Genomic DNA, 18,055 nt, shown 5'->3' with positions numbered 1-18,055 from the left:
GCCCGGCTCCCGGGGGCAGAAGTAAACAAAGATCTGTCAGAGATTCAGCCCGACAGAAACGTGAGCAGAGCACCATAAGTATTGGGTTTTGTTTTCTGACTCCAGATTAGTGGATAAACGGATTTCAATAGGTAGAATAACGTTTGTTTAATACATAATTATTAATAATATCATAGAAGCCTTCAAGCTAGCTGTGACATAGCATCGGGGACACGGAAAGAAGCTAGCCCACGGGTGCTAAGGGTGCTGCAGCACCCCCTGACATCAGCGACACATGATATCATCAGCTATAAGAACTTTAAATCCCGTTACATGTGATGTGTGGATGTAGTTTACATTACATCGGTATGTGTAATTATTGTTTTTGTCTGTAACTAAAACAGTCTGGACCTTGTTTATTATAGGAGAGAGAGCTATACGAGCTATACGTCACTGATTTAAAATTACACGCCATCTGAACACGGGGACTTTTTTTCTCAACATGTCATGGGTCCAAAACCTGCTCACAGTGTTTGTCTCAGAGGCCTGAAATATGGTTTGAATCTTCTGTCCGACTTTGTTATTCGGAGTTCCTCAGTGTCTTCATAATTTTTACATACAAGATGGAATGTTTTTCTTTCCCTCAATCTGCCATTGACCTCCTGCGTGACAGAAATGCTGACATCCAGAGTGACTCAATATTATGTGAGAGGATGACACACCATCACTGAATGACCTCCTGCACTAATGAATGTTTGTGTAAAGGAGAAATGAGAAATGTGCTGATCTTACTGTTAGGAATGACTTTAATTTGACTGGGTTTAGAAGACACTTTAATCATGTTTTTGACTGAATAGCAGAATATTTGAGTGATGATCCTTTCGGCTACAAAAACAGGATTTAAGTATTTCACTCATCTGGAACCTTTCAGCACCTGTGCAAGATTTGAGATTACTAACATAAAGGCAATGTTAAAGCAATAGTTTGACATTTTGAGAAAAGAACTGAATCGCTTTCTTACCAGAGTTAGATGACAAGATCAACAGCACATCTCAAGGCCAGCCATCGGCTTACTCAGCATAAACATGGAAACATAAGGGGAACAGCCAGCCTTGTTATGTCCAAAGGTAACACAATATGAAAACCAAATTATAATAATGTTTCGTCTGTAAGCATCACACCTGTCTTATATACAGTATAAACTAAAGTACAAACATTTATTAAATCCTTAAAGCAGATTAGGATTTCCTTAAGGATGCTTTCTTTTAACATTATTATAAATTATAATCATGATTCTAACTAAATATTATAATTAAATTCATTTGATCCATTATAACAGTTAATTAAGAAACCCTTGTATTTATAAGGTTTTAGAAGTCGATGCTGTAATGTGGGACAAAATGTGTGACTATAGTGATGATAACATTTGCTGTGGTTTGTACATAGATGCTGAAATAGATTCAAATGACTCGCTGTACTGTTGAGACATTCAATAGGACGGCTGTGGCTCAGTTGGTAGAGTTCGTTGGATCCCCAGCTCCTGCAGCTACGTGTCTGATGAGTCAAGACATTTGACCCCGATTTGCTCCCGCTGCTTCATCGGTGGCGTATGAGTGTGTATGAATGGGATTAGTTACTTTTGATGGTCACTTTACATAACAGCCTCTACCATCAGTGTGTGGATGGGTAGGTGTGACATGCAGTGTAAAAACACTTTGAGTAGTCTGAAGACTAGAAAAGTCCATTTATCATTTATCAAAAGACTTTTATCCTTTAAAGCTCCTACTAGTTGTTTCTGCTTTGACTTGTTTATATGCTAATGCTGTTTAATAACGGCTTGCTCCTATTTGTTTTAAATAGTCATGTCATGTTTCTTAATGTTTGCTTACCATTGCTTTTAATACTATATATAATATTTTCTTCATTTCAACCTCTCCTCGCTATATTTTTTTTATTATATATACTTTATCCTGTATCACTTAAAGATTTGTTTCATATGAACAAATACATTCATCATACATGTATTATTATTATTGTAGGAGTAGTATTATATATTTCTTCTATATATGATAAAGCCATGATAAAAAATAAAGTTACAGACACAATGATCAATAATTACAGTCTTCGTTAAAAACTTGACAGTTTAATTAAATCACTGAGGTTCAAGGCAGTGTTTTTATATGGTAGTTGAATGTCAACACGACGTCAAAATGAAGTTAAACAGACCTTTAGAAAACATATGATTCACAACCACAATCTGGGTTAAATTAAGACGAGTAAAAACATGTATGAAAATACAAAAGATGAATTAGAATTAAAAATGAATAAGATTGGTTACATCTTGTCTTTTGACACGACCATCTAAAAAAAGATATAAAAAAGCTAATTTTTAAGTACAACTTCTCTTTAAGTAAGACTACTCGTTATAAATGTTCATTATTTAAATTTTCTACCTGAAGCATAACAAAAAAAGACAAATACACTACAAAACCTTGGATTTATAAGAACCAAACCTGCTCTCAATATGCAAGTAACATACAGTTTGAACAAAGAGAGTGAAGTGAGTGGATTATATATGTGGCATCACCTGCTGCCATCAGTTTACACAAAAAATACATTTCAGAGCACCATATGATTTGTCACATCCAGCACCTGGACACCTTCAGAACACCGAGAGCTGCCCTTGTTAAGTCAACAGGGAACAGGACACGAGTAGGCCTACAGAACGTTAGGATAGACTGGAGTCAAGACTGTCTCTGCGTATGAGTCTGAAAAAGGGCTCAGACCTTGATCATCATGAAAAGCTTCTTTTACCACCACAAGAGTTTGTCGTATCCAAGTTAGACAGAGTTCAACTTGCTTCTTAGAAATGATATTGTGGTACAAGTTAATAGGCGGCACCTCAGGTTGTAGGCCTACCGCTGAGGGTGGCATTTCTTTTCGCTCCTAGAAAAGAGCCATTGAAGACTTTGGCCCTGCTTCAAGTGATAAAAAAAGTTCAAACAGCTTCCATCACAATAGACCTCACTTTAAATATCTTAAAACATGTTTTCTGAAGGCTACACTGTGCTGCAGTGGTCACAAATTAGGAGGCAATACCAAAGACTTCAACGACCAAATGACACACACAGTTAGCAAAAATAGGTGCATCAAATGTGGTCTAAATGGATCCAGCTTTTGAATCATATTTGTTTAATGCGTTTTGATGTTTTTGCTCTTCTGTTCCACCTGTCAGCTAGAACACTCCACCAGTGTTTACCTGTTCATGAATGCCACAACTAGACAGCAACTCTGTAACTGATAGCCGTAGCATAGCCTCTTCTTTACAGGCTGTGGGGACGCTCACCAGAGTGAGCAACCTGTTGTATGGCTGATCAGGGAACAAATGAACACACCATCGCTAGCTTTAGCAACAAGCTAATCCATGTTGGAAACACTGACATGATTGAAAAGCTGTAGAAGCTAACAAAAAGCTGCCTAACCAGGAAGTTTGAACTGGTATGAAAACACAACTCTTGGGGGTATTTTAGAGGCACTGTGTTGTTGAAGGGCATTCTCTTGTCGAGCTATCAGATATCCAGCAAAACGTTTGCTTAGTTCTCCTAGTTGTCAATCATAAGGCACCAGTTTACAAATGTTTTACCTAAAAATAAAAACTGTAAATTTATGGAATACTGCTCATCAGAATGCTCGTTAGGCAGATGATGTGTGTCTAATCTATTTTGGGTACTTTATGATTCAAAGCATCATTAGCATCATCATTATTTCTGCACATTTAGATTCACATGGGAAAGGTGATGGAGAAATGGAATACACCTCTATATTTTATCTGTTCCCTTTTATCGTCCAGCTCCTCTACACTACAGAATCGTCTGACCTGCTTTCTGCTGCTGCAAACGTTCTGTTTGCATGAAGGACTGCGGCGTGAACCGTATGAAATAGTAGGCTGCTCATATCTTCGTCATTGTTCCCGAAAAACTGTCCGTTCTGCAAGGTATCAATGACTGAGGTGTTACAGTTTGCCAGGATTACACTGACCCTGATCTCTTGATATTCCTTGACGAGCGTTTTAAAGGTAGCCATGCCTGTAGAGTCTATAAAGGGAATGGCAGAGCAGTCTAAAACTATTGTGTGGAAATCAAGCTCTCTTTGGACGAGTCCAATCATGACCTCCCCATTGTTTTTTTCTCCATTTGCTTTGGCCTGCTTCGAGGACATGTCTTTAGCCTTCTTCTCTGCCTTTTTCCTCTTAGTCATCTCCAAGAAAGGTTCAACCCCGACAGCTCTGTAGAGGGATTTGAGGAATGACTCCTTGTTGGCGTAGTACAGTGGAGCCTGGAAGCGGAAGACTTGAACCCGAGGTGGGGGCAGGAGGTTCTTGTACTCTTCCATGTCCTCATAAAGATCAGTATCATTGACCTGGCCGAGGAGAGAGACCTGATGCCAGACACCAGAAAAGAATATATGTGAATACTTCAATTTTCAATACTTTTCACAGTCTGGAATTTTTCTCAAATGTATCAGCTTTCAAATAACCTTAGGTCCATAACTCACCTTAGGGTTCTGGGTCTTATAGATGACACAGATCATTGCAAAAACTACTCCAAATAGGAGGCCCATCTCCACACTGATCAGAGCTGTGGTTGACATGGTAACCAGCCAAACAATGGCGTCGTTCCGGCTGGCCCGCCATTTAGATGGGACATCCCTAAACTTCCTCAGTGCCCCCCGGAGGCTGACAATTATAATACAGGCAAGAACACACTTCTGGAGAGAGTAGAAGAAAGGTGCAAAGAAGAGGAGGACAAGAAGGACGACCAGGGCGCTGATCAAACTGGATACCTGATGGAGGAGGTAAGAAATAGAGAGACAAAGAGGGGGACAGAACATATTAATGAACATATCCCACAAAGGTAAGATAAACATTGGGTTCTACACGTGCCTCAGGACACACTTCTAGAAACGACTTGCCTTTGCAAGTGCAATCCCCGGGATATCCATTTTTGTTGTCATTGTGCAAGTTGCTATTTAATTCATCCTTATTAAGCAATTAAGGGAAATGTCTTTAGAACACTTTTTCCAGAAGCTTTGTACAGATTTGTGAACACATATTAAGTTTATAATAAACCGGATTAACAAGATTAACAAAGAGTGTATCATATAATATAGAATTTCAGCCAAAGGCAGCTCAATAAATACGAATCTTAAAAAAAAGTCTGCCTAAAAGGAAGAATACCAACTGTCTGAAATCTCAAAAAAAAATAAAATCTGACCAACGATCCAAAGATGTATTTGGCGCGTTTTAAAAAGTATGAATTGTACCTGTGTCTGGCAGCCTGTTGAGTCCTTCACCATAGTTTTTGCCAGTGCTGCACTGGTGGTGAAACAATGGAAGAAGGAGGGGATGATGTTACAGAAGCCTATAGCCAGCATCTCCTGGTTGGGACGAACTGTGTAGCCATTTTTTTTGGCAAACATTTCAGACAGCGACACTGTGAAGGCGAAACTACAAAACAAAATGAAATAGGTTAACAATGACACCCATGTGTTTGCTCTTTGAGGAACAAGAATTATTTTCTATCGCTTAAGGTTTTAAAATTAAGACTCACTTGTTGTCTTTACTATCTTTCTAGAAGGAAGTATATAAATGCTGCCTGAAGATTGGTTACATCATTCAAACAAGCCACTTTTATAGAGTAAAAATGATGAAGGGGAAATGTCAGTAGAAATCCCTGCTATATGGATATCCACCAAATAAATCAACAACCTAGATAAGAGACCAATGTTCTTGACAAGCAAATGTTTTGTTGGAGTTGTTAGGCATTACCTGATGACAGCTAGAGGAATGGCATCCAGTGCCACTCGTGGCATCAAGCTAAAGCTTGGCACCTGGGGAGGACTGAACCCAGTTGGGATGTGACCAGAAACACTGGAGCTGTACCGACTGTTCAGCTCCCCAAAATGACTAGCCAGTGTAGCTCCTGCCACTACTACCAGCTCAGTTGGCAGGGGGATCTTTAGACGATTCTTGTAGCGCTCCTGGATTTCTTTAGCTGCCACTATGATATAAAACAAATCATAGTGTTAATCTACATTAGACTATTAAGAATTGAATTCAGTATATTCTCAAAACCATCACAGAACAATTGAAATCAATATATATATAAAAAAATATCTTACATTTCAAGGAAATGTGTTCGATATAGCAGAAGCAGGTAAAGCAGTTTATAAGCAGTAATGGATCAATGGATTAGGAATATGTAAAATAGAGATCTTTACCTAATATAGATATACAGATGGCACTAGTGATGAGGTCACACAGGTTGGTCTTATGAATGTTAGCAAAGATGTTGATCCAGGTGACAACAACTGTGCCGTATCCCTGGTGACGGGGAATCTTTAGACCCAACAGGTACTTAGCCTGCACAGTCAGGATGGTGAAGGAGGCCCCCGTTGCGAAACCATCGAGCATAGGAGCTGAAAGGTATACAGAAACGAAGCCTAGCCGAAATACAGCCATCATGACCTGGTGAAGAGAACAGAGGGAATCAAATGAAGGTGGCGTTAGAAGACAGAGTAGAATGAGAAAGAGTGTAACTTATCAAATTAGATATTCCAACTCAATTTTCCACATTGATGGCTCTCTGATAATTTACACAGTGAATCCTCTGATCTTTTCTTATGTGCCAACATGAGGTTCCATTTTGCTGAAATTTCTCAATATTTATTTGATGCAGTGCCATGGTTTTTGGTAAAGACATATCCCCATAAGATGAATTGTATTTCTCATGTCTGTTGATGTTGTACCACCTTTAGCTTAAAACTTACTTTGTCCAATTCAGTTTTGCAACAATGTCCTGTGATTAATAATTACATGTCTACAACCTGTTGTTGCGCCTTGATCCGGATAAGGGAGCATTGATAACAGTATCTTTTTGTTGTTGTTGAGGACTATGACTGGGAATTTATTTTGGATAGTTTGAAATCTTAAAACCAGTATAATTTTGGTTCTTTACAAACTTTCCGACTAGAGGGTAACAAAACAAGAGCCTATTCTGAAACAAGTAGCTCTTCTGTGGATAAACATTTGGTAAGTCTTTTGGACCATTGATCAGAACACAACTGTTCCTTTACCTGGTAAATGCCAGCCAGGAATGTAAGTGCAGCAGCGATGCTGATGGCGTAACACTCCTTCCCACACTGCACGCCAAACAGCTCCACAGTGTGAAGATTACCAGCTGTAAGGTTAGTGCCTATTGTTGCATTATACATATCCAGACCAGACGCTTTGGAGTCTTCATTGAGATCAAAACCTGCCAGAACCAGCTCCTTATCCACCACCTGCAGGCAAGTAGAAATAACAAAGATTGAATAAAACCCAATACTTTAAGTATAACAGCTGTCAGGAATTAAATGGTCAATGATCCTTATTTTTACAGTGATTATAAATGAAACGCTCAACCAGTCTTCCCATTTTTTATTTATATTCTAAAACAACAGAAGAAAAAGTATTTTGAGTAATTAAAGCCCAAAAGAAGACAATGTGTTGTGACAAATTTCAGTGAGGAACTAAATTGTTTGATCATTGCTTGTCACTGGTCCATTACCTGTCCCACCATGAGGCTCATGAGGCTGAAGATCCCCACAGAGACATGTCTGGACGTGCCCATAAAGAAGTAGATGATGTTGGCATAAAAAGATGTGTACAATCCATAGATTGGCTCCACTCCTGCCAGCAGGCAATAGGCAATAGCCTGCGGTACCAAGATGATACCAACGATGAGCCCAGACATCGCATCGCCCCAGACATATTCGCTGAGCTTGTATTTAGGCAGCCAGCGCACCACAGGGAAGAACCCGGTCAGGGTGGATCTAACTCGGGGTGCGGAGCAGGTTGCGCTCTTCTTCAAATTGGATTTTAGGACTGCAACTGCAGGCTGTCGCTGGCGAACCCGGCGTTCCAGGAGAGGTTGTGGAGCCACTGTGGTTTCTGCGCCCTTGGTGACCTCCTCCATGATCTTATGGAGGTAGGAGGGTTAGCAAGGTGAGAGGAGGTGGATAACGTGGTCAGCTGAGCTCCTGATAGATCATCATTGAGGAAATATGAGGCAGAAAGGAAAGTAAATGAATGAGAAAAAAGTAAAGAAAAACAGGTCAGATGACTTCAGTCAAAAGACATTAACACAATTTCTTTAGGTTGTATAAAAGCAAACACGACACAGATTTTTACATTCTTGTAGGGATTCCATGCCAGACCTTTTAAAAAGTGACTGTTGCTTGGTGTAAAGGTGCCCGGTTTCAATGATGACATATATTCCTCATATATATTTTCAATTAAAATTTCATGAATCTGTGTTATTTTTAAAGGTGAAATACTTTCGCTTTTCAACTCTCTTGTCAGTTCTTGACTTCTAAATGGGCTCTTTAAAAATACATGTACAAATCAAGATTCAATCTACTGTTATTGGACTAATAACCTCCATAATCAGCTTCTTTCCGAGAGCACATGTTAGTACAGTATATAACTAAGCAGCAATGTAGGGGGTTAACTATCTTCTCTGTACTAGTGTGGTCTGGTATGTGGATTGAGATTGAGCCAGTTAATGAATAGGCACTGAACCACAGAATGATTAACTGTATAACTTAGATAATCTATAACATTTGCTTAGCCATTTTTGCTTCAGCTAAACCTTCTTAGCCGATGATGGTGTCTTCTGCTGAGAAAAAGCAAGATGGTGACAGTAAAATGACAAACTTGAGGGTTATTAACTGCAGAAAACAAACTAATGGACCTGTGGCTGTGTCCATAGTCCATAAGTTTCTATTAATATACTACCAAGACTGAAATGTGTCAATTCCACCATTGGATGGATTGCATTGAAAACTGGTAAATTTATGTGACTTTTATGGAATAACAAGTTGTTTGCTAAACATTGCTGACATTCCCATGTGTAGTTTATTAGACAATGTTAGAATTCTAAAAAGCTCAATGGTTATAATGGGAAATTAGCTTTACACATCAACGCGATGAATGGATGATTGTCATTGTGTCAATGCTTCTTTTATTAGCATTTAGAGCTTTGATTAGCCTAGTCACAGCCTCACAGACATGCTGCCACGGATGACATCTGAAAATGTGCTCTTTTTCCCCCATATTAGAGCTTTAACCACTTTTTATCTGTCCTTCAAGTGTGCTAGTTTTGAAACAACTATAACCACCTTTTTGTTCCAGTGTCAACTGAAACAAACTTACAAACATACTAACATGGACCCTTATTCTTTCTTACTCTGTTGTTAAAGTGACAATTTCTTAAACATTGCTTTATTAACTATCTCATATCAATGTCAGAATTGATTGACATTTCTGTGATTTATATAGAAAGGTAGTAATGTATCCTCATTTAAGCATCATGAATGTAGCTTGTGACCACCAGCTTACAGAGAGCCTTTCTCTCCGGTAGCAGATGTGTCTCAGCTGAGATAACCGTGTCTCAGAAACCATAAAACTCTCTAAATGATGTTTTATCAGCCTCTGCCATCACAGCAACAGTGGCATGTGCTTTGATTTATACTTCCTGTGGCAGGGATGGCAACTCCCATGTTCTGATAGGAGGAGCGGATAAAGAAAAAAAGGAAACATGTAGACAATCACTCCCGTCAGGAATGTTTAAGTTGAGGTCAGGCCTTGCTCGAAAAAGAGGTCATTTGATCTCAAGCAATTCTGCCTGGTAAAATAAAGGTTTGAAGAAGATGAAATGAAGGTCATCAATTTACAATTTACTTTGCAGGGCAGAATTTGGCAAACCAAAGCAGTGTCCATGCAGTCTGAGTCGTAGAATCAGAACCTGACTTATTCACTCTTAAGGACACAGGAGAAACATGTGTTGCCTTGAGGTACAAAATCTAAAGCAAAAGAAACTCTTTCCAGCACACTTTTGTTTAACAGTCCTCCCCAACAGAACAAAGCTGCCTGTAAACAGAAACTGAGACACCTGATTAACTGTCGAACATTACAGGAGTCACACTGAGGACCTTTTGCAACTGAAATGTTAAATCTACTTCTAAGTCAGTCTGAACAGCACTGAAAACAACAAATTAAAGCCGTTCTGTGAAGCATTTCTAATCAATGTTCCACGCCCTTAATCATGTGATATAAAAGCACCCCACCAGTGCTTAGAAATGCCCTGAAAGCTGTCTTTGAGGGGTATGCTAGCTTTTGTTTATTTTTACATGTAAAATATAGCTGTATACTAGTGACTCCACACTTAAAACAGATCGGCCTTTTGCACCAAACTGCAGTGTGACGTTTCTCTTTCGTGGGTAGAAATGAGAGTGGATGACAGTATGATTGTGATTGCCAAAGTTTTTCAAGATAAGTGATATCTATCTCTGAACTGAATGACATTGCTATCACAATATTCCAAAATCTGAATGCTTGTCTATTTTATATCTTTTATTGAGCAACCCAGACTAAATAAAAACTTTATGGTTTTGCTCCATGGTTTAGCCAGAGCTACTTACCCTTGCAACCTTTCACTTGTAAAAAACAATAATAAAGATTACAAAGAAAGCTAGATGTTCTTTGTCTTGACCCAAGAAAAATCTATAAAATTTGCACACGAGTCAGCAAAACCCTTTCCAACTCTAAGTTTGCATCACGGTGGTTCAGAGAAAAACCTTTTTAAAGTACGGAGATGATTGTCTACACCTCTGTGTTTAGCTGACATTGCAAAGTCAAAAGACATCTTCAAATTGATTTGACATTAAAGAAAATAATAAGGGCCACATGCAGGACTTGAAACAGTTATTGCAAACATCACTCTTGTGCGATACCTGACTAAAGAATGGATGAGGTGACTCATGTTGAAATGAACTCGTGTAGAAAGACAAAGCGTTCTCGTGCTTTTAAAAGGTCAATTGGGAAATGGCTCAGGCAGGTCAACTGCTTTTACAAATCACAAACGCTTTTCAAAAAGCAGCAAAGGCATGATGTCCTTGTCACGAAACTCTTTTTAAGGATCTAATCAAACTGAAAGTTAATCTCCTGATTGGACTTTGAAAAGTAAAAACAACGCTTGAGAGAAGGTAAATTAATCATTAAAGAAAAAGCCCATGAAAAATTGTAAATTTGATTTTTTATTTAGATGCTTTCCAGGTTGATGGCAACACAGCTCATCATTTATTGTACCTCTTAATGCCAATGAATAGAACACACAGTGAGTCATGTGCAATAACTCACCTGCAGAGTCACAGCCTCAGGAACCAACAAGACCACAAGTCTATGATGTTTCAGCTCTGTGGTGACTGTTCTAACCTCGTCTCATTCTCTGCAAATCTGTATCTTTCTCTCTCTCTCTCTCTCTATACTCTGTCCGTCTTTCTCTCTCTCTGTCAGTTTCTGTTGTCATCCGAACAGTCACACAACAAATGTGATCACTGCTGGTTAAATATAAAGATAAGAGCAGCCCTTTGCTCCCCTCAAGCTCTCGCCTATTGGCCTGTTAACTATTGGTTTGTTAACCCAGAGGGGGTGGGACCAGTCCTGTTTGTTTGTTAGTGTGTGTGTGTGTGTGTGTGTGTTTGTGTGTGTGTGTGTGCGCATGTGTGCGCGTGCGTGCGTGTGCGTGTGTGTGTGTGTGTGTGTGTGTGCGTGCATGTGCGTGTGCGCGTGTGTGTGTGTGCCCCTGTCTGAGCTGGAGGCATTCACAGTGTTTATCAAACCAGGACTTGGGATTGTGATTGCTATGTGAAAATGAGCACAGAGTAGACTTGTATGTCAGCATGTCACACTGTTTACTTTACACTAAATGCACCCTTTAGAAAGAGTGGATTACATCGCAAACATGAGATAAGCTGTACCTGAGGTGCAAGTAGCCACTGTTATCTGCACGACCTGTGTCAGAACCAAACTAAATTGGTTTTGAATACACTCATATCAGACATGAGAAAATAACCAAGTGGTTGAAAAAAAAAGGTGTGGTAATGCTTTTGTTGATTTCAGTAATGTAGTAAACCTTATCCCTCATTGTATTTTAATTGTATAGGTTGCAAATTTGACCATGAAAGTTGAAATTAGGAGAAAAAAGTTGAAATGTCGAGAAAATTATGGAAACACAATTGTGAGAATAAGGTCCACATTTCAAGAAATTGTTTGCCAACTTCATTCTTGACAATTCAACATTTTTTACCCTCAACATTTCAACTTTTTTCTGCACATTTCGACTCAATTCTCAAAATTGTATTCTCAGAATCAGAATCAACTTTATTGGCCATGTATGCTTACACACATAAGGAATTTGTCTTGGGTGAACTGAGCTCTCAATGTACAAAAAGTAAACATTAAATACAAACATAAAATAAGCAAACACTGATATATACAAGGTGATAAGACAATAGTGCAGTGGTCTCGGTATTTCAACTTTTTTCTCGACATTTTAAATAGTTTCATCAACATTCCGACTTATTCTCAAAGTGTGTGATTAAAACATATATTTCTCTGCCTAATACTGGCAGTAAAAACTGTATTGTTAATAAAATTAGACTCTAGTCTAAGACTAGGTTTCTTATTTTTATTAGATTCATTTCTTTGACAAAAGTGTGTGTGTGTGTGTGTGTGTGTGTGTGTGTGTGTGTGCTTGCATGTGTGTGGGTGTGTTAGGCTGTGTGCCTCACATACTATAATGAATGGCATCATTGTTAGTCTGACGACAGACATCTAACATCTAGTTCTTCTAATGAAGACAGTACATCTATGATAGGATTCATTTCAAACGCACAAATAAAACGTGAAAGAAGAGGGAGCTTTATTTGGGTCTTTGTGTATTCACTTTTAATCCGATTCATCAGCAAGACCTGGAAACTGTGAAAAGCTGGAAAAACCCAGCTGTAAACAGTTATAAGATGTTCAGAGTGTCAGCCTCACATGTCATCTTTGTTCCTCCCTAACTGTAAAGCAAAAATCTACTTTTAACTCAGGAGGATTACTGCACTGCCCCTTTAAATCCACCGGCAGCATCCATCTGGCTGCATGTCTGCTCCCTTGCATCCTCATTTTTGGACACATTTTGTTTGTTTTCCTGAGAAGAGACAATAGAGTGAGGGCGACTCACCCACAGAGAAGCAGCAGCTCGACAGTAAACAGGAGGCAGCTTTGGCCATACCTCCCTGTGTGGTTCCTCTGTATACACCATCAGTCTGCTCTATACTCTACTGTCCACTCCACTGCTCACTGTCTGCTTCTGTCTTCTTCCGGCTTCCTCTTGCAAAGCATGATGGGAGCAGCACCCCCCGTGTCTTTCCTGAATGCGGATTGGAACTGTGCAGCGGGGGAGGGGAGTCCAGAGGAGACAGAGGGAGGGAGGGACTGTCGGCAGTAGATGGTGGTTACCATGGTGACTAAGCTACTGCTGATGTAGCCTATGTGTGCGCGTGGATGGACATCCTCTGAAAGATTATTGATCTACTACTGTCCTAATTGAAAGTATTGATGGAATGGCAGAATGTTTCTTAATTCAAAGATGTTTACGAGGACAAAAAGTGACTTTGTTCCAGTTTAAAGCTTACTTTTAGTGAAATAAGATGTTTTCAATTAAGAATCTAATTTTGCACAGAATTTGATGCATTTCAGACAGATAATTACTCTTTAATGCACATATATGGTAATGTGGGATATTGTAAAAAAAACAGGAAGCAGTGTATTTACTATATTTAGTTCCTTTCCTATTTAAATTGTACCAGTTAACTCGAAGATGCATAAACAAGTCTTTAAATAAATTGGAATTAACAATTTCTAATGCAAGTTTGAATGCATCAAACTAAGAACAAATACCAGTTGCACTTTTCTGACATTATGTAAAAAGGTGTTAGTAATATGTCTAGGGACATTCTTTATTACAGAGCCCTAAGTGGAAATGCATCCATACATTTAGTTTACTGTCTGCCAAGGGCTTCGTTTGTTGCTCTAATTATCAACAAACCTCACAAAATCTCATTAAATCACAAATTTTCTCGTTAAATGTCTTCATTTTTTTTTTCATGTGAATTCCAATAACTTTTAAATGAGATCTTTTGAAACGAATGAGCCCCATTGTTACACTGTCCAATATGTTCCTCACAATGATAAACACGAGATCTTTATCTCGTAATAACGAGAAAGATCTCGTTATTACGACATAAAGATCTCGTAATAACAAGAAACCAGGCAAAAAAAAATGTCCCCACATGAATGCAATACGCTTCCGTAGAAATGTCTTTTTGGGGGTAAAATAAAAATGGGTTACCAGAGGTAGCTGGTAAGACAATAACTCAAACAATGACAAAACAAATCATTGTTCATTATGTTTCATTATGAATGCATCATTTTTAATCAACACATTTTCATAATGAAGTAGATACAGTTCATTTCACATATCAAGAAGGTTTATTGGTCTGATATAGCAGGGCCTGACCTATTTTGAAAAAAAACATAAAACCAGTGACAGAGAAAACTTGGGTTGCATTTGTCAGACCTTTATCTGAACACATTCTGAACATTTGAGATCCAAACATGCATCCTGATAACCCCATGAAAAGCCTCCACTTAACCTTCATTTCACCTTTAACATCTCTCAAGGAGTTCAAGGGTCCTTCTGAAGACATGGAGCACAATAGTTAATGCATTTAACTTATTACCTCCTTGAGTTGATGATGTACCACTTGCTTGTCAGAAACATAAACGTTAATGCAAAAAGTTTGCAGCCCACTCATGTTCAAAGCTCCAGAAACATGCAGAGCAGCTCTTTCACAACATCCTTTTTGGGGGTTAAAAATTCACCATCTGTTGAACAAACATGGGTTTACCTATTAACTTAATACACAATACATACAAAAAACTAAGACTGAAACCAATCAATTCAAAACAATCAGTGTCGGTGTTTTGCTAGAAAAATGTTATCATGTCAAAGTAGCAAAATCCCAGGTGCTTTTAAAAAACATTTATGACGCCTCTGTTCTACTCAAGAGTCCCAATAAACCATGACAGTGTGACATCATGCATAGCACTGGTACCCTGAAACCGAAGCAGCTGAATGGAATTCTGCCATTCTTTATTTTATTACTTACACCTAAGTCAAACTGTGATCAGTGAGAGAGACATACTACTGTTAAGTGTCTCTGGAACGTGAGGTTATAGTCTGAACTCACCTCACAAGCCATTTTTTCTTTGGTGTTATGGCGACATCTAGTGTCAGTGGCACATTATGGGAATGATATGCTGGTGGGTTATGAGAGCCTTTGTATGTGTTGTTGAATATGTCTGTGTCACATGTATTGTGTGATTTGTGTTGGACCTCCTCGATAAACAAGAATCTCAAGGGGCTCTCCGTCATACATTTACATAAATTAGCAGGTGGGGTGTGTAAGCTTCTTTCCCTCTGTGGTCGAAAACACACTCTCACACCAAGTTTAGTATGTGCTAATCACATCATTGGCTTAGATTAGCATTTAATTATACTTCAGGCTACTGACTGGCAGGATGGTAACACAATAACGGTTACACAATATTTAAAGGCAAGGTGTGGGTCTCAGTGTTAAATGGAGGCAACATATCTCCATGTATCTCCATGTTTTATTGTTATGTATCTTGTCAACATCTTGAAGTTATTTAAGCTTTTGTGAAGACAGTTAATCAGGTCACTAAAAAAACACACTGGTTTCATATTTGTGAATGTATTCACTTTGGGCAGCTGGTTGTCTCTTTTTTGGAGAATTATACGTAAGAAAAGCAGGTTTCAGGTATTCTCGTTTACTGTCTCATCCACTCTGTCGGGGAAATCTGTAGAAGAAAACCTGAGGGGAGCTGTGTGCTAGTGTTCAGGGAAGGTGGCGCTCGAACTACATTATGAAAAAGAAGAAGCTTCACTAAAAAGCTTGGTTTGAACTGTGACACAAAGGTCAAATGTTTGCTATATCTGTTTTTTTCTTCATTTTTTTTTTTTTTTGGAGAAAAAACTAAAAAGACATAACTTATTTGATTTGGCAAATGTCCATCTGGTTGCTATCTAAAGCCCCTCTATTGGAACCATCTTGAGCTTGCTGGGTCTTAGGGTTAGTTCTTTGATGTTTAGAAGATCTCATGGAAGAAGATAAGTAATGCAAATCATTGATAACTTTATTTAAGGAAGCACTCTTTCAATCCTAGCTGCTAATTGTTTTTTTATTGGACACATCTGCTAGAAAGTCAGATTCAGCTGGATTCACACAGGAACCAAAACTAACAAGGCTTATTTCCAGCAGCCCATAGAAGGATGAAATATTGGATCTGTGAGTCTCATTGAGACAAAAATAATTTTTTCGTTCCTGTTTTAACTTTTTGGTTCCGACCCTGCTGTGCCAAGAGACAAAGCCTTGAGATCCCTCGTGCTGCAGACAGAAAATAAGCCAAGAGAGATTCTACTGGAGTCAGTGAGTTTTGAAAGGGCTCACAGAACAATGAATTCCTCCGCTAGACTTCAATGGATTGGTTAAGGTCCAGTCCAGTTAACGTCAGCACCAATTAGCCTGCCCTATCAGCCCAACACATCTCTGACTGAGAGGGAATGATTTCATGATGGACACTTCACTTGTATCTATAAAATAATCTTTTCTGAAGAGAGGATCTGTTTGTAACTGCAGCCTGCTATCGCCAACAGTAAAAAAAAAAAAAAAAAAAGGCTTGGGGGCTCAGTCTGTAGGGAACCAGAGGGTCCCCGATTTAAGTCCCGGTTCGTCTAGAAATTGGACCGGTATCTGAGGAGGTGCCAGTTCACTTCCTGAGCACTGCCGAGGTTCCCTTGGGCAAGGTATCAAACCCCCCAACTGCTCTTCGTAAATGCATGTCCTTAGGATCCTGTTTTTGTGTGTATTTCAGCCTATGTGTGTGTAGCTCAGTAACAGAGTGTAAATGTAATTTCCCCCTTGTGGGAATGAGTAAAGGATATCTTCTGCTTCATCATCATCATCTTCTAAAAATGTGTTTCAGGCCCACACTAAACACTATGAGTCAAAGCTTGATGCTTATGTTGTCTTACTATAGACAGGAGCCCATCACATAGTTCAAGGGTAATTAAGCGACTACAATAGCTTTTTAAATGTATAACATGGGATAAATGTATTTGATGAAAAAGTCAGTTAAAGAAATATGAGTTTTAACCATATTGTATAGCTGACCAGTGATTCCTAGAAAAGAGATTTGACAGCGCTGGATAATCATTGAATGAACGTTGAGGGGCATTATATTATAAAAGTGTGGGAATACAAAGTCATCTTCTTAATTCTTAACAACCAAACCTGTGCAGTTAAATAATTCTATCAAGAGTTCAAATCAACTATCTCCTGTGGAAGAAAGACGCTGTAAACGAATTATTTCTCATAGTTTTACTAATGTAATTGTATCTGTAAAGATGCAGAGTTATTTTATAAATGATTGAGTAGCAAAGTTTTCAAACTTTCCTGTGAAAACACTTCTTATCTGCTCAGCTCAGCAATATACATGAAACAAAGTTTTGTTTAATTACAATTTGTACTCTTCAGTCACTTTAATTATGTTTAAGCTATCTTCATCTGATCGTGAAGATTTAGCAAAGTGGCTGAAACCCTGAACGGTAAGAAAAAGATCTGTATGATTATCTTTGGGCCAATCCACTGCTTTATCCTATTTTTTTTTCTTTTATACCAAATTGCATTATCCAAAATGAACTATGACTTAACTTTTCTTTTGTATTGGTGTGATCGGTCCTTTGGAATATATTGGTGTCTTTGTTTTGGTTTTCTGGCTCTTCTGGCGCTAACTTATCATTCTTGTCTCCTCTCAACACTCTATTCAGCTCTTGTTGTAGCAGGCATCTTTATTGAAACAGAATAAAGCTCACTATGCCCTTCCTGCCCAGCAGCAAAGGACAGTCAAAGTTAGAAACTGGCTAGCAAACATTATGAAGTGTAAAGACAATAAAGTTTTGATGGTATCCAACGTCTTGGGTCTCTACAGATATTTTACAGGTTAAAATGAAAGCTCCGTATTTTCAAGATAGCACAGAAATGAATCAGTCTACACCAAACCTAG

At 38.6% G+C, this 18,055-nt stretch overlaps 1 protein-coding gene across 2 annotated transcripts; it reads right to left on the bottom strand.

Moving 5' to 3' along the window:
- Positions 1-2,106: 2,106 nt before the first annotated feature.
- slc26a1 (solute carrier family 26 member 1) lies at positions 2,107-13,226 on the bottom strand. Of its 2 annotated transcripts, none has more exons than XM_061061138.1 (8): positions 13,089-13,226; positions 7,587-8,058; positions 7,114-7,320; positions 6,259-6,505; positions 5,807-6,038; positions 5,302-5,485; positions 4,534-4,821; positions 2,107-4,416 (listed from the first exon to the last, which is right to left on the bottom strand). In XM_061061138.1, the coding sequence occupies exons 2-8, from the start codon at positions 7,992-7,994 to the stop codon at positions 3,835-3,837; spliced, it is 2,148 nt and encodes a 715-aa protein (XP_060917121.1). In that variant the 5' UTR covers positions 7,995-8,058; positions 13,089-13,226; the 3' UTR covers positions 2,107-3,834. The 2 variants fall into 2 exon arrangements, with proteins under 2 accessions (XP_060917121.1, XP_060917120.1); XM_061061137.1 differs by lacking the exon at positions 13,089-13,226 and adding an exon at positions 11,219-11,427.
- Positions 13,227-18,055: the final 4,829 nt, after the last annotated feature.

Source organism: Labrus mixtus, chromosome 17 (assembly GCF_963584025.1).
Source record: "Labrus mixtus chromosome 17, fLabMix1.1, whole genome shotgun sequence".
Classification (NCBI taxonomy): domain Eukaryota; kingdom Metazoa; phylum Chordata; class Actinopteri; order Labriformes; family Labridae; genus Labrus; species Labrus mixtus.
This window is presented reverse-complemented; position numbering and strand designations above follow the sequence as displayed.

Bases quoted from the DNA above. Each gene is read 5' to 3' on its own strand.
- slc26a1 (XM_061061138.1), bottom strand. From the start codon at position 7,994: ATGGAGGAGGTCACCAAGGGCGCAGAAACCACAGTGGCTCCACAACCT. The intron at 5,486-5,806 runs GTAATGCCTAAC...TTTGTTTTGTAG, and splicing joins ATTCCTCTAGCTGTCATCAG to TTTCGCCTTCACAGTGTCGC. The intron at 4,822-5,301 runs GTACAATTCATA...CTCCTCCATCAG, and splicing joins CAACAGGCTGCCAGACACAG to GTATCCAGTTTGATCAGCGC.